This window comes from Manihot esculenta, chromosome 14 (assembly GCF_001659605.2).
Source record: "Manihot esculenta cultivar AM560-2 chromosome 14, M.esculenta_v8, whole genome shotgun sequence".
Lineage (NCBI taxonomy): Eukaryota > Viridiplantae > Streptophyta > Magnoliopsida > Malpighiales > Euphorbiaceae > Manihot > Manihot esculenta.
Window position 1 is genome coordinate 7233911 of NC_035174.2, and position 17389 is coordinate 7251299.

General features: G+C 34.8%; 1 protein-coding gene across 3 annotated transcripts; it reads left to right on the top strand.

The window, feature by feature from the left end:
* The first annotated feature begins 10212 nt into the window (after positions 1-10212).
* LOC110630787 (transcription termination factor MTERF15, mitochondrial) lies at positions 10213-12978 on the top strand. Of its 3 annotated transcripts, none has more exons than XM_021778368.2 (2): positions 10213-12505; positions 12676-12978. In XM_021778368.2, exon 1 carries the CDS (start codon positions 10812-10814, stop codon positions 12168-12170), a length of 1359 nt encoding a protein of 452 aa, XP_021634060.1. In that variant the 5' UTR covers positions 10213-10811; the 3' UTR covers positions 12171-12505; positions 12676-12978. The 3 variants fall into 3 exon arrangements, with proteins under 3 accessions (XP_021634060.1, XP_021634061.1, XP_021634062.1); XM_021778369.2 differs by having other exon boundaries at positions 12685-12978; XM_021778370.2 differs by having other exon boundaries at positions 12688-12978.
* The last annotated feature ends 4411 nt before the right edge of the window (positions 12979-17389 follow it).

Consider the following 17389-nt stretch of genomic DNA (forward strand, 5'->3'; position numbering starts at 1 on the left):
TTTGTAGGAATGGAGTCTCCACATGACAGTAGAGCTTTCATTAATCCGAGACCGCATGATAATTCAGTGCTACATTTGCAACCGTCTCATAGGTCTCAAGTCATGTAGGATGAGCCACATAATGCTAGTGTAAGCACATGTCGACGATCTTCTGGCGTATTACATGGTCACAATGTCGATAACAGACTCATCCCGTATTTTCGTGCTAGTGGATTTTATGGAGTTGTTCGACTAAGTTTCTTCCACTTAGATCACTACCTCATTACGACTTTAGTTGAGAGATGAGGCCAGAGACACATACTTTTATGTTACCCCATGGAGAGTGTACTATTATACTTCAGGATATGGGACTGATATTTGGATTGCCTATTGATGGCAATATTGTTACTGGGTCTACAGGACAGTCCTTACAATTATTATGTCAAGATTTGCTAGGGGTGGTACCAGATCGGGATGCTATGAAGGGAAATACAGTAGCATTTAACTAGTTGAGTGATAACTTTGACCACATTCCAGATTACGCCGATGATGTTACTATTCAAAGGCATGCTAGGGCATTCTATTACGGCTAATAGGTGGATCACTGTTTGTAGATAGATCTACTCACAGGATCAATCTAATATTTTTGCCACTACTAGCAAATTTCAACACCTATGGTCAATATAACTAGGGTGCAGTGTGACTTGCTTAACTTTATAAAGAGTTTTGTAGAGCTACATCACCATAGGTGCAGCAAATGGGCAGCGCACTGCATATTTTATAGATTTGGGCATGGAAAAAATAAAAACAATTGCGTCGACCATCTCCCATATAAATTTAAAATAAAAACATTGCCAGAACTGTTCAGTTAGGCAAGGATAGTGAGTTTAGATTTGACAACAAGGGGATCCTCCGCTATGGGAGTCGACTATGTGTACCAGATGACATAGGGCTAAAAGGAGACATTATGAGAGAGGCTCATAATGCAAGATACAGCGTTCACCTCGGAGCCACCAAGATGTATCAAGACTTGAAGAAAGTTTACTGGTGGCCAGCGATGAAGAAAGAAGTGGCACAGTTTGTGTCAGCCTGCGAAGTGTGTCAGAGGGTGAAACTGGAACATCAGAAGCCGGCTGGAATGCTTAACCCGCTACCTATTCCAGAGTGGAAATGAGAGAATATAGCTATGGACTTCGTAGTGGGGTTACCGGCAGCGTCCAACAGATTGGACTCCATATGGGTGATTGTGGACAGACTCACCAAATCTGCTCACTTCATTCCTGTCAGGAGTGGCTATTCTGTGGACAAGTTGGCGCAGGTGTATGTCGATGAGATCGTCAGGCTGCATGGGGTTCCTGTTTCCATAGTGTCGGATAGAGGGCCCCAGTTCACCTCTAGGTTTTGGCGGAGTCTGCAGGATGCCATGGGTACCAGGTTGGATTTCAGTACTGCCTTCCACCCCCAGACGGACGGACAATCAGAAAGGACCATCCAGACTATCGAGGATATGCTTAGAATGTGTGTGCTGGACTTTGGCAGTTCTTGGAGGCAGCATCTACCTTTGGTGGAGTTTGCCTACAATAACAGTGTAACAGCCCGGAAACCGAACTGCCACCGGCACTAGGATCCAGATCGACTTAAGGTCGCCGGGACCCGTAGTAAGCCTGCTATCCTGTCTGTAGACCTGTGAACTCCCATACATGATCATACATTTTCTGGCTAGAACACCACAAATCACCAAAACCTCACCTAAACCTAAACATGCATACTACCCATACAAACTTCATAAAACCTTTCAAAATCATCAAAGAAGCTCAGGATCTTCACTTACCTCTTACACAACTTGAGGATGAAGGATCCTAACGTGGAGATATGAAGAAAAGCTCTTCCAAAGCTCCAAGCTTCAAAACTTGGTTCTTTTGCTCAAAACCTTCATAAATCACCAAAACTCTTAAAACTCTTGAAAGATTTGATGAAAATCATGGAAAACAGGAAAGTCAACGTAGGAGAGGCTGGAACTCACCTCTGGCTGCAAGTGGAGGAGAAATAACCTCCTTCCACCGACCCTTGGCCCTTTTATAGGTGGCTGGCCAGACCACCTTCGGCAGCCGAACGTGAAGCCGCAACCATGCAATGTTCGGCGGCCGAAAGTTACCTTCGGCGGCCGAACCTTTGCATTTCTCCCTTGTTGCTTTTCTTTCAAAACTCAAGTCTTTTAACCCTTCAAACCATGAAAACAAATGAAAAGACTTTAGAAAACATATGCATTACCCTTCTCGAGGGTTCCGACACCCGAGATTCCACCGGACTACAGGAATTCCGATGCCGGACTCGAGCCGGGTATTACAAACAGCCATCATGCTAGCATCAGGATGGCTCCATATGAAGCTTTATATGGAAGGAAGTGCAGGTCACCTGTTTGCTGGGAAGAAGTTGGAGAAAAGGCCTTGGCAGGGCCTGAGTTAGTAGAGATTACCAGCAGGGTGGTACCCATAATCAGAGAGAGAATCAAGACTGCTGCAAGCAGACAGAAGAGTTATGCAGACGTCCGCAGGCGGCAAGTAGAGTTTCAGGAGGGGGATCTGGTATTGCTCAAGGTGTCTCCAATGAAAGGAGTGGTTCGCTTTGGGAAGAAAGGTAAACTAGCCCCACGATACATCGGACCCTTTGAAATCTTGCAGAAGATTGGGAATGTGTCGTACAAGCTAGATTTGCCTGCTTCAATGGCAAGAATCCATCCGGTTTTCCATGTTTCAATGTTGAGGAAGTTTGTGTCAGATCCGAGCAAGGTTCTTAGTGAGCCTGATGTGGAGATCCAAGAGGATCTCACCTATGTTGAGCAGCCAGTACGGATCATAGACACCCAGATCCGAAAGCTAAGAAACAAGGAAATCTCGATGGTGAAAGTCCTGTGGAACCACCACAATGTGGAAGAGTGCACCTGGGAGACACGGGAGTCCATGCTCCAGCAATACCCTTATATTTTCTAAGGTTAGTTTCTTATATGTTTTATGTGTATGTTATGTTGTATGCCATGCTATGTGCTAGTTGAGGAACATTCGGGGACGAATGTTCTTAAGGGGGGGAGAATGTAATACCCGGCTAGACTCCGGTATCGGAATTCCTACCGTCCGGTGGAATCTCGGATGTCGGAGACCTCTAGAAGGGTAGAACCATGTTTTCACAAATATTTTCATGTTTTAATGATTTTTAAGAAGAATGAATTTGAGTTTTTAAATGAAAAAGACCATGGAACCTTTACCAGGTTCGGCCGCCGAAAGTCATGTTCGGCCGCCGAACGTGGATAGGTTTTGGGAGCACTTTTGGCCTCCGAAAGTTTTGTTTGAAAGGAACCAGGTTCGGCCGCCGAACCTCATGTTCGGCCGCCGAACATGCATGAGTTGTGGGGGCACGTTCGGCCCCCGAACGTGAACTGGCCAGCCCCTATATAAGAGCTCCATGGCCGAAAAGGGCGAGTTTTCTCCCCATTTTCGGCCACGGTGAGTTCTTGCTCCTCCATGGTTCGTTTTTGATGATTTTCCTTCGATCCTTCATGTTTTAACAAGGTTTATGTCATTTTGAAGAGATTTGAACAAGTTTTGAGCTTGGAGACCAAGGAAGTTAAATCTCTCCCAACTCCGAGTTTAGGTCGTCTCTCCCTCGATCTTCAAGAGGTAAGGGCCGATCTTGAATCCTTTTCATGTTTTAAACAGGTTTTAGTAAGATCTATGGGGTAGAATGCATGTTTAGCTCATAGTTAGGTTTTTGAGTTAATGTTATGTTTTGAGCAATGTATGTTGGATTTGTGTTGTTGTTGTGTGTTGTAGTTGGGGTTTTAGGTAGTTTGAAACCCCTAGGAGCCAATGTATGTATATTTGCATGATTTGATGAGTTATATGCATGTTGGAATGGAAGGGAGAAGTTTTTGTGCAAAGGGAGCCAAGTTTCTGCCCTTTGGCAGAAACCAGGTTCGGCAGCCGAAGGAACTTTCGGCCGCCGAACATGGCTTGGGAGGCAGGCCTTTCGGCTGTCGAAGTTGCCCTTGAAAAGAGACTTTCGTCTCTGTCTGGGACTTTCGGCCGCCGAAGGTGCCGCCGAACCTGCCCTGTCCAGCCTTCCTTTGCATGTTTTTGCATGATTGTTTTGAGGTGTTTTAGGGGGTTTTTGGGGGATGTTCTTAGAGTTATGTTCTAGTTGTTTGGTCCCTCATTTGAGTCCACCTGTGTAGGTTCGGACCCGAGGAACCGAGGACCCCAGCAGTGAGTTCAGCTGCTTCTGAGTCAGTAGAGCTTCGGCCAGAGGTGAGTAGAATAAACCTTTATGTTTTTAAAGCAAATGAATTACACAGTTGAGCATGCTCATGCATCATGAATGCCATGTGATGAATTAGGTTGTTTGCATTAGAATTCACGAATATGTTGCATTGCATTTATGATGTTGATGTGGATTGGTTATTGAATGATCCTTTAGTCCTCATATGGTATGATGATGCTACGGCATGATATGGTATGGAAGTCCAGGTTGTACCCATTCTACGTCCCTGGCACTATGTAAGAGAAAGTCCAGGTTGTACCCATTCTACGTCCCTGGCACATTGGTATGTATGATACGTTATGTTAAGAGAAAGACCGGTTGTACCCATTCTACGTCCCGACACTTTGGAATGTAGAGGACTATAGGTGACAATACCATCCGAGATGTGATTTGTTGTGATGTGTTGCATTACATGATGGCATGAGATTTTAAATGTTGTTTTCTAGTATTCTGCTCACTGGGCTCTAGTAGCTCACCCCTTTTCCCTAATCCCCCAGGATTGCAGGTACGGGCTAGACAGAGAAGTCAAGAAGAGTAAAGTCTTATGTTTGTAATAGATAGATAGTGGACATGATAAATTGTATAATGATGTAAAGTTAAATGGTTATGTGATGTATAATGATATTGAGGTTTAGAAGTGTGCTTGACCATAGTTTATTGTAATCCCTTGTTAATACATGATCTTAATGTCTATTGATGTTTATGTTTAACCAACTCAACTTATGATGTATTGCCCATTAGGGCATTGATGAGATCCCACAGAGGGGTCAAGTTTATGATTATGACCATGTTCAGTGCATGCACAGGTTGAGTTTGGTGTGTGATAGAATGTATGTATGAAAGAAAAGTTTTAATTTTTATGTATGTTTGTTGATCATGTATGGGATTAAACAGGTTTACAGGTTGCATGTCAGGTTTGCTACGGGTCCCGGCGGCCTTAAGCCGATCTGGATCCTAGCGCTGGTAGCGGTCCGATTTTCGGGTCGTTACACCTCTTGGCTAGCTCTGACAAAGACTGAAGCAGTTGACTCACTGCTGGGGTCCTCGGTTCCTCGAGTCTGAACCTACACAGGTGGACTCAAATGAGGGACCAAACAACTAGAACATAACTCTAAAAACATCCCCCAAAAACCCCTAAAACACCTCAAAACAATCATGCAAAAACATGCAAAGGAAGGCTGAACAGGGCAGGTTCGGCGGCACCTTCGGTGGCCGAAAGTCCCTCCAGAGCCGAAACCCAGGCAGGTTCGGCGGCACCTTCGGCGGCCGAAAGTCCCTCCAGAGCCGAAACCCAGGCAGGTTCGGCGGCACCTTCGGCGGCCGAAAGTCCCAGACAGAGACGAAAGTCTCTTTTCGGGGGCAGGCTTCAGCAGCCGAAAGGCTTGCCTCCCCAGCCATGTTCGGCGGCCGAAAGTCCTTCAGCTGCCGAACCTAGTTTCTGCCAAAGGGCAGAAACTTGGCTCCTCTATGCACATTTGCCTCCAAAACCTCCAATCATGCATAAACCTATTCTACAACACACATACTCAAGCATACAAGCTCTTAGGGGCTTCAAACCATCTAAAACCCCATCTACAACACATCAAACAACACAAATCCAACATAAACCCAAAAACTCATAAAACCCTACACATGCATTTCTACTTCAAGAATCAACTTAAAACTTGTTAAAAAACATATAGTGAGCTCAAGATCGGCCCTTACCTCTTGAAGATCGAGAGGAAAACGACCCTAGCTCGAAGATGGGAAAGATTTGAGTTCTTGAACCTCAAAGCTCCAAAACTTGCTTTAAACTCGAAAATCTTCAAAACAAGATGAAAACTCATAAGAAAAACATGAAATCTCGAAGGGAGAAGCTCAAAACAGAGGAGGGGCGGTGGAGAACTCACCTTGGCCGAAAACGGGAAGAAAAGCTTGCCCGTTTCGGCCATGGGGTCCTTTTATAGGGCTGTTCTTACCACCTTTCGGCGACCTAACGTGCCCCCACAGCGCATGCAAGTTCGGCGGCCGAACCTTGGCTGATTCAAACAAGGCTTTCGGAGGCCTAAAGCGCTCCCAAAACCTCCTCACGTTCGGCGGCCGAACATGACTTTCGGCGGCCGAACCTGGCAAAGTCTCCAAAGCCCTCTCTACTCAAAACTTGGATTTATTTTCATTAAAAACCATAAAATACATCAAAACATTTTATGAAAACATGGTTTTACCCTTCTAGAGGTCTCCGACATCCGAGATTCCGCCGGACGGTAGGAATTTCGATATCGGAGTCTAGCCGGGTATTACACTTTCAACCGACTGAGGGCCTTTTATAGGTGGCTGGCCAGACCACCTTCGGCGGCCACACGTGAAACCGAAAGCCATGCATGTTCGGCGGCCGAATGTCACCTTCGGCGGCCGAACCTGGCTTTTCTGCCTTGGTTCTTTTCTTTCAAACACTCTTTTCATTTCAACTTTAAAACATTAAAACATACTATATTCCTTTAGAAAAATATAAATCTTACCCTTCTAGAGAATTTCGACATCCTGGATTCCACCGGACGACAGGAATTCCGATGCCGGACTCTAACCGGGTATTACAAATACAGTTTTGTTTGACAATTATAACTTTAAAACTAACATCTTATTATTTGTAAACTATATATTGTATAGGTGGAATAACACTAGAACTATTACCGAAGTTACAACGTATATGCTAATGCAACTTCGTTACTAACTTGACCGCATGGAAGTCGAATAGGTCATTATTCTTAACCTTTTAATTACATGTCAATTCAAAATATACAATTTTAACCTTTTACATTATCTTATATACACAGTTTATATGGGAGCCATACTCTGATAATGTGGTGGATGCTATGCCAGATTTCTGTTTACAAGATAGAAAAATATGGCGATTGGTTATGTCACTGATTTATTTTTATATTGTTGAGTGGCATCAACTTGACAGAGTGCTGCGACAGTTTGGGTTAGCTCAACAAATTTCACAATCACCATGTCAAACAAATGATATGCATGGAATCAAGTTAACATCTTCGGCCACAAACTGGATGATCAAACACCAACATTAGATAGCGCTATGGGAGTCGAGGCACCGACGGATTGTCAGCAGCAATCCTCTAACCCAACATTTACATTTTTATTCACAATACATTGAATGGTATAGAAGGATTTCACGTCGATGAGTGTTTAAAAGGGTGCATCAATCGGCATTGTGGTAACATTATATTTCTTTATTAATTACAAAAATAATTACAATAATTAACTTTTGGGATTGATGTCTTAATAAATACATTTTACAGGAAGATGGTTTGGAGAACTGCAGCTTATGGTCGAGCGAAGTTCGTCATCCGATAATGGAAAATATTGGAAGTACAGTCAATTCGATGTTTCATGCACTTCATATGTTTGATTGCATTTTCCAAATATCACTTCTACAACTGGCCCCATCTACCTAACCACTTCCAGATGATGTACATGACACGCTCTCCTCATCAAGGAACCCTCCACGACATCGTCGCCAAACTACCAGGCCATCAAGGGAGACGAAGATTCCACAATTTACGCCAGACCCTGGTGTTATGTAGATACCATCACCGGTTGCATTTCATCCATACGGCTCATACATAGAATTAGGCAAATCTTCACACATACCTTCTTAAGGAGATAATTATCAAAGTTAGTATACAAGATGGGCACCAGGACCTTCTTCTATGCCTTTTTAGTCATTTACTCTAACTCCTTATAATTACAATCAGACTGGAGGGGAAGGCATGGCTAGCACGTCATTCCACTTCTTCTCTCTTGTACAGACACATACTCCATCAGAGTTTATTTTTCTTGCATTCCTCCGACAATCACTGGATGATCACTCAACCCGACTTAACTTGTTTTCTTCAGATTTTCCTGAGTTATTTTTCTACAACCTCTTATTTAGAGGATTTCGGCTTTGCATCTCACGATCCAATTGTTGGGGAGAGTTCAAGGCCTCGATTTCAACCTCCTTATTTAAATATATCTATGAAAGACGATAATGTTGGAGATTCTAAAGAAGCTCAACAGGCGCTATCATTTGACAGGTGTCAATACAACACAAGACGGCCTTAAGAGAGAAGATCTCGACATTGTGGCACAGACGGTCATCTTCATGATCATCGTTAAACGTCATCCAAAACATTATTATTATAAATTTTGTATAATTGAATTTAATTTTCATTAATATCATTCTTATTTATTAAATTAATTTTATTTAAATTATTATTTTCACTATTATTTTTCATTATTAATTATTAATTTCACCTAAATACCAATAAAAAATTATGAAATATTTGATAAATTTTAATTTTAATATATATAAATGACTCATGAATTTATAACTAGTAATATATTAAAATTTATGAGATTTTAGTAAATTTTATATTTAATATTAATTAAATATATTGAAATAATAATTATATACAAAATATTTAAATATATTAAAATAATAATTATATATAACATATTTTATTTTTATTTTTAAAATTAATTGTAAAATTAATGTTGAATGATTGCATTTAAAACTGAAAATAAAAATTTTTAAAATTTTAAAAATATTAAAAAAATAAAATTTAAAGAGGTGCTCAGAACACCCAGGTTTATTTGGCGTCTGTTTTACAAGTATCACGCAGTCTATTTAACTGCCACCCTTAATTCAACCCTAAAATCTCATATATCACAAATCAAAATGTACATTGAATGCAAAAATTTAAATATTTATGTAAACTCAAAGTTATAAATATTGAATTATAAAGTTTTTTTTTAATTTGTTGTAGTTATAGTCAAAATGTTTATGGTAATTATAATGCAATTTTTAAAATTTTATTTAATTAAAAAATTAACCTTTAAAATAAATATTTTTATTTTAATAATTTTCTTTGATCTCATTATTTTCTCCTATTTCAAATCTTATATATATATATAAATGAAAATTTAAAATATCAAAAAAACTTTATTGATTAAAGAATATAATAGTTTACTTAACATTATGGATTATAGTTTTTTACATAAAAATAATATGTGCATAATTTGTGTTTGTGTTAAGTAATTTTATGCAAAATGTATATGCGCGTGTATTATTTTATTATAATAAGAATTTATTTGAAAAAGATTATATATTACATATAATATATTTATTATTATACATATTAAATATATAATATATTTACTTTTAAATATAAAATTTAAATGAGGGGACTATATATTTCGTTAATAAAAAACTTTATGGATTAAATTGTTATATGCCACTAACTTCTTATAAATTAAATTAAGTCTTGGTGATAAATTGGAAAAAAAAATGATTTTATTATTTAGATTCAAAAGTTTTTTTTCTGAAAATTCAAAAAATTTGAATATAAATATAAATTAACCAAAAAGTTTACTTTTTTTACATTCAATAATTATAAATAAAATTAAAAAAATTATAATTTTGTTTGTTCATTATTATTTTATTATTAATTATTAATTATTAAATATATTTTTAGAATACAGAAATTAATATATAGTTTTACTAATTTACGTGGCTTTATCATTTCAATGGTTATTTTTCAGAAATAAATCTAATTAATTTTTTTATACGTTTGCTTAATGTTCAAATAAATTTAATTTATTTTTTAATTAATTAAACTCAGGTACACTTTCTCTTTTAGTTAGAGCTAAACAAAAACAATAAAAATATTATTTTTTATAATTTAAAATATTAACAATTTAATATTTTAATTAATACAAAAAATATAGTAAAAAATTTTTAAAATTATAAAAATGAGATTTTATTAGATAAAAAATATTTTATTATTAAAAAATAATATTACATTAGCTTAGGACTTATTTGATCTTAACCAAAAGTATAGGGGCGATTGACAAAAAAATTAAATTAGTAATTGGACTTATTTCCGTTATCTTTCCTCTTCGAATGGAACCGGTCGATCGCACCCCTCTCTCCGCCGCTTCCCTGCGTTGCCTTCTTTCTCACACAGACTAGGTCTCACCCTCATCTCAGTTCTCGTTCTGAGCTCGCTTCGCAATTGTCGTCGTCCGCTCTCCTCCACCTTGTTTCCCTCTGTCTAATCCACAGTCAATTGTCGAGTCGAGTCTCCCTCCCGTCCCTTCTTCACAGTCGAGTGTCTATTGCAGCTCCAAGCGTACAACTGTGCAGAGTGCAGTTGATATTCTGTTTAAATCTCACCAAATCGAGGGCAGAGAAGTTGACAATTTATCTGAATCTTTTGGTGGAGTCATCTGCTGGAGTGAGATTCTCATACGCATATACGAGCTCTGATATCAAAGATTCTGGTGACAAAGAACAAGTGTATCATCTGATGCTTCCTCATCTACCAATCTCCACCTCACAACCAAAATTACTTATCTATGTTCTACCATATTAAGGTACTCTAGTTTCTCATCACACTGCTTTCAAGTTTTCCTTAATACAAATATATATATATAGAGAGATTGTTTCCAACAACAAAGTTTCAGCTTTGAATCCATCAATGGCCACTAAGATCCTCCGCATTAGGAATGTTATTCAGCGCTTTGTGTTATCCTCAAAACCAATCCCCACTCATCCAAATGAGAGATTTCATTTCCTGTCCACAATGCCTGGTTCCTCAAATGGATCCCTGTACAGGAAACAGATTTCCCTTGCTAATCTCTTCCAAAGGTATGGTTTCCCTCCATCCCAGCTTCATAGTTTCATCAGTACAAATCGCTTTCTTTTGGGTTCCAATTTAGATGACATTGAGAAGTCCCTTGGTGTTCTTTTATCCTTCAAAATCCCACAAAAATTTGTTGTTTCTTTGATTGCTGAATGCCCTGGGGTTTTGGACTTGGAATTTTTGAAGAAATGGGAAATGGGTTTTTCAAAATCTGGGAATTTGAGCATTTCCCCAATGATGATAAAGAGTGTTCTGGCGTATGCTAAAAGGTTCCAGATTGATCCAGATGGATTTAATAAGAGTGTGAGTGTTTTGAAGGGTATTGGTTTTAGTGAAAGTACTGTGGGGAAGGTGCTAGAGGGTTTTCCTGGAGCAATTACAATGAAGAAAAGTGAAATGCACAGGAGAATTGAGTTCTTAATGCAAATTGGAATCCAAAGGAGTGAGGTCGATTGGATTTTCAATTCCTATCCTGAGGCTTTAGGATTTGCAATTGAAAATAGGCTGATGCCATTGGTTGATGAGTTTGAGGGTTTGGGTTTAAGCAAAGAGCTTATTAGGAAAGAGATTATTAGGGAGCCGCGATTTCTTGGTATGGAATTAGGTGAACTTGCTAGGTGTTTGGAATTGCTTAGTTCTTTGAAATGTCGAATGCCAATCAAACTGAAGATTTTTAGTGATGGAGCATTTAGAGCTGGGTTTGAAGTAAAGCAAAGAATTGATTGCTTATGTAAACATGGTTTGATTCGCAGAGAAGCTTTTAAGGTTTTATGGATAGAACCAAGGGTGATTATTTATGATGTAGAGGACATTGAAAAGAAGATTGAGTTTTTAGTGAACACAATGAAATTTAATGTTGGTTGCTTGGTTGAAGTTCCTGAGTATTTGGGAGTGAGTTTTGAGAAACAGATTGTTCCTCGCAACAATGTGATCGAGTATTTACGTGCAAGAGGAGGACTTGGTGATGAGGTAGGACTGAAAGGTATGATAAAGTTAAGCAGGCTTAAATTTTATAATCTATATGTCAAGCCATATCCAGAGTGTGAAAAAATGTTTGGGAGGTTTTCAGGAGATGTTCATGTTAAAAGACAACATCATCCTACTGGGCTATGGAAAATGTTTAAAGCACAAATGCATCCAGAGTCTGAAGAAGATGTGAAAAATATGAAGTCCTTCATGGAAGGCCTTGTTTAGTGAAGATGAGTGATCATAATGATTCTGTACCAATGCAGTTTAAATGATCCTCATTTGTCATGGGATTGTGCTGTTATGATCTTTAAAATGAACAGTTGTTAGCAGCTATTGTTCTTCTGATGCAGTCTAAAGAATGGCCTTGTTAATGCAACATGTGAAATTATACTGGATTACTGTGGCATTTGCCTTTAAGGGTGTCTGGAGAATGAAAGAGACATTGCAGTTTATTGGTAGAATGGTAGTTATCTAAGTGCCAGTAAATTATCTATGGAGGAGAAGCCAGATGGTCGCATTATTTTCACATCAAGGGATTCATGAAAGTTGTACGCTACAAGGTAAACTAATTGACTCTACTTCTGTTTTTTTCAGAGTCTTGTGAGCAATGAAGAAAATTGAAAATGAAAACCAAGACAAAAGCACATAACGAAATTGGCTTTATTGTCATCCTCTATTTTAACGATTTTGTGTCTGGTTCTCACAGTTTTTTTATGTGTTCAAATCCTAGCTTGTACAGCAGGCAGTGAAGTTGAAGTTCCACAACTCCGCGACGCTTTGTGGCAATTCCAAAGTTGTTTTTGGCCGTTAATGGAGAGGCTTTTCATGGGTGTCATCTGCATATTCTGAAAAAATTGCAAGGTGAGGAATCAATGGAGACAACAAACCAAGCCAGATTACATATGCACTCTTCTTGTGGAGGCTAATCTTCACTAACATGGTATCCAAATTTCATTGCATTCTTTTGTCAAAACTGTTATATACATAATGTATGACTTACAAACCTTAAAATTAAAGTATCCCTTCCTATGAACTTTCGCTTAATGTTTACATGGGAAGATATAGAGTTCGAAAAAACATTTTTTTTTTAAAAAAAAAACAAAAGAAAAAGAAAAAGAAAAGCATTCCAAGTAATCAAACCATTACAGCAGTATAGAACATAAAAACAGAGAAATGATGATGAAATGGTAATGTGCAATGCTCAGAAGCTAAAATATATGTAGCTCAGCTTAATGAACCTCTCATTTAAACAGAACATAATTAAGATTATATTAATTTTTTTGACTTGCAAATGCTAAAAATGATTTTTTTTTTCTAAAAAAAAACATATTGATAAAAAATTGTTCAAACAATGAAAGGCAAGCTGCATGCAGATGCAGGTGCAAATGCAATCCAGGCTTGTCATTTGCCTTGGGCCTTTGTTAGAGGCTTATAGCTTAATCCATTTAATTTAATTTTTTCTATTTAATAACTTTAGTTAACCCTATATTTCATTATAAGGGTATTTCTGTAAAGGTGGTTGTTGATAACATTTCAGATCAAAGAATTAAATAATCCTGTCTTTAACAAAAACTAAATCATTTTTATACATCTCCTATTTTTTAGTGAAGTGGTTATTCAAGATGTTTCTTGTGCTTCTTATAAATTTGTGTTTCAGCAGACTTTTAAACCTAAACCCTAATATTATAATTTAAAAACTCAATTGCAAACCATAAATAAATTAATATCCCTTTGTGGAAATAGTTTGAAGCAAGTAGCAAAATAGTCAAATAGCAAGTTGTTGTTGATTAGAGGAACAACAAATACATGTTTAGGTTAGAAAATGGTACATTGGTCTCCCTTTCATGTTTTTAATTATAAATTAAAATTAGCTACTAAAGCTTAGGAAAGTGAGAAAATTTATTTATTTATTTCTATTGACTTTATTTATTTTTTTTGTTTTTTAAATGTATAATAGAGTCAAATTAAGAGAAGATTTGGTACCAAGTTGGAAAGGTTGTCTTTGTCTACCTCCACAAAAATATATGACTTTGAACAATCTTGGGAGCCATTGCTTTTCATATTTATACATACTTTGTATTCAAATGGAGCTGGGGAATTTTACTTTTTAGCTTGAGTTTAAAACCATTCATTGATCTAGTCTCCATTTTTTTCTTATTATTTGAAGAATTAGTAGGAGCAATACATGGGCATATTTTTAATTAATAATTTCACAATTATTATTATAATAATTATTATTATTATACCAGTAATTGAAGAAAAAAAAAAGGGCAGTGTACACTGAAAGGGGAATCTACTAGGATCCATTTGATAAAAAAGAAAATCCAATTCCTTTAAAAATAAAGTTCTCCCCTAACTTTAACTTTTTTTTTTTTTTTTTTTTTAAAAAAAAGGTCACAAAACAAGTTGCTGTAGGAAACTGATCATGAGAAATCCACTGGAGGAGAATGCATGCACTACCCACTTGCAACTCTTAAAAAAACCCATAAATGTTCACGCTTTAAACCTTTTAATTAAGAGAGAGATCACTGCGTTTAATAGATTTTAACTCATTAGCATTAAAGTTTTCTAAAACTGAAAAATTTTAAATTCAATTCTTACTTTAAACTGATTATTCAAAAAAAAAAAAAAAGAAAAAACACTGTTAACCATGACTACAAGTAAATTATCAAATTCCACCAAAAATTTGGATATTGTGCTTGAAACACAACTTTAACTTTTGACCATGAAAATAACTCGTAGAAGTCGTCTTATGAAAATTAGAAAAATGCCCATTTGCATTAAACAGAATCAACTCATACATCACCCATTTGATTGCAGGTTTTCTCCATGATAAAGATTTTTTTTCATATAATTACTTTTTAAATTAATATTAAAAATAGTAAATAATTTTAGAGTACTTTCCAAGAAAATCGAACATTGATTAATATAATGAAGTAATTAATTCAAGCTGCAAAGCATCATCACATTGATTTTTTTTATTTTTTTTAAACAGCTAATTCAATGCAACTTGGTTCGGCGTCATAATCATGGTGTTGTCTTCAGCATGAAGATATTTTGATTAAATCACGTGTTTGTTTTTTATTTTTTATTTTTTTTATTTTAAGTTAGATATCTCCACTATTATCAGTTGTATAGTATTTTCGAAAATCAAATTTATATGATATAATAATCTAATTTAAAATTATATTAAATTGCAGTATTTAATAAGAAATTTTTTTAAGGTACATCCAATTAATAGAATATTATTTATTTAAATTTTATTTTAAATTATATATCTCTTATTTATTAATCGGGTGTATAAATTTTTTTAAAGACAAATAATATTTTTAACCTATCTCTCAAGAAACTTACATAATTAAAAAGGTAAAAAATTGATTGTGAGTAAGCAAATTTTCAAATGGAATATGATATTCGGCATTAACTTTCAAAATAAAATCAAAATGTCCATTCAATAATAAAGAAAAAGAATGGCATCTAATTAATTTGTTGATAGGAAATTAAGAATTGTATATATATACATATGTATAAAAGGAAATATAGTAAGTCATTTTATTTTAAAAATTATTTATATTAATTGCACAATGACAAAGTAATTAATTCAAAGGATTCATTTGTTTGAACTGGAAACTTTTTGTGTGATTTTGCAACACCGTTAATCACATAATTAAAAAATAAAATAAAATACTGTCGGTCCAAAAGTAGATTTTAACATGAATGTACATATACCACTCAAATACATGCTTCAATTCTTGAGTTTTAATTGGTTGGATCTTATTTTAATTTATAATTTATATATATATAGTGAGAGAAAAATAAAGCAAACATTGACTAGTGTATCTTGATGGAAATTCTGTTCAAGTTGCATACCTATATTAATTATTATAATATATGCAACATTATTCCACTAAACAATATGTCCATTAGAAAATGATTCCATTCAACATTACGCTTAATTTAATAATTAAGTTTTATAATTTCTATTCATTCTTTATTTTATTTATATATATTAAAAAATATAATTTTTTATTTTTAAATTAATTTTATATATCAATATTTTTTTATCATATTCACAAACAACTATTAATTATCGGTCATTAATAATAATTAATATTAAATAAATAGAAAATATTAATGGAATTAATTGATGATTAATAAATAAAATGAAGGTGTTATTGGCTTAAGAATATAATCTAAGCAAGAAGATGTTTAGATTAGTAAAATAAGAGATGATATGTGATAGGAATCGATTCTACCATTATATCTATCTGTTTTCACTTTTTGTTGCTCAGAATATTTCCCATGCCTTTAATTACCATTTAATCCCTAATCTTCTTCATCTACTTGCAACCATAATAAAATACTCCATATTTCTTTCGCATGAATTAAATTATCATTACCACTGCAGCAATTTTTAAGTTATTGTAAGTTATAAATAATTAATTATAATCAAATTAATATAATTTTTGCTTCTAATCTATATCAATTGCATAGTTATTTTTTTATTTTATTTAATGATTTTTTATTCAAATTACATATATACCCTACTTTGTAGAATAAGATGATTCCATTCAAAATTAAGCCATTACGAATAAAAAAATATCTTAATAATACAGGTCAAATTGTTCAATTTATAATTGTTTTTCTCAATTACAATGTCCATCCAAATTAAAATATAATTTTTATTTATTTTTTAAATATTTTGTATATTATAATAACATATAAATTAACTATTATAATTTTATTTTATTTTTAAAATATATTTCAGTATTTATTAATATTTAATATTTTTAAAATAAATTAATTAAAAAAATTATAAAACATATATAATATCATATTAAACAAAGAAGAAAACAAAATATAAGGAAACGACATCCACTAGAAATTAAGCTATGAATGTACGGATGGCTTAGCTAAAGGGTATGCTTTAAAACAAATTTCTTCTTTACGTAGAGTTGGGAGACTCTGAATTTTTTGCTTTCTCGGAGGTTATTTTATTCTTTCTTCAATTCGGGTTAATTTATAAATATATAGTCAATAAAATAATATAAATAAAAAATATATTAAAAAATATATTTTTCTTTATTTGTATTTATGGGTCCAGATGATCCGTAATAAATTTATATTATGATATTTTTTAAAATAAAAACTGATTTTAATCTTTAATGTTATTTATTATTACATAATTATTGTATCATCCAACGTCACGAATTAAATCCCATTTAAGAAAATAGTGGTTGGCTTTCCCTTCAAATTACATTAAATTAAGTAAATTAAGTTAAAAAAGAAAAAAATCTTACAAAGTTAAAAAAATTAATAAATATAAATATAAATAATTAAAAATCGAGATTTAATATTTATTTCGTCGCATAATTTTTATTATTTTTTTTATAATGTCAACATTATTATTTATTTTACACTATAATAATATATAAATAAATAAA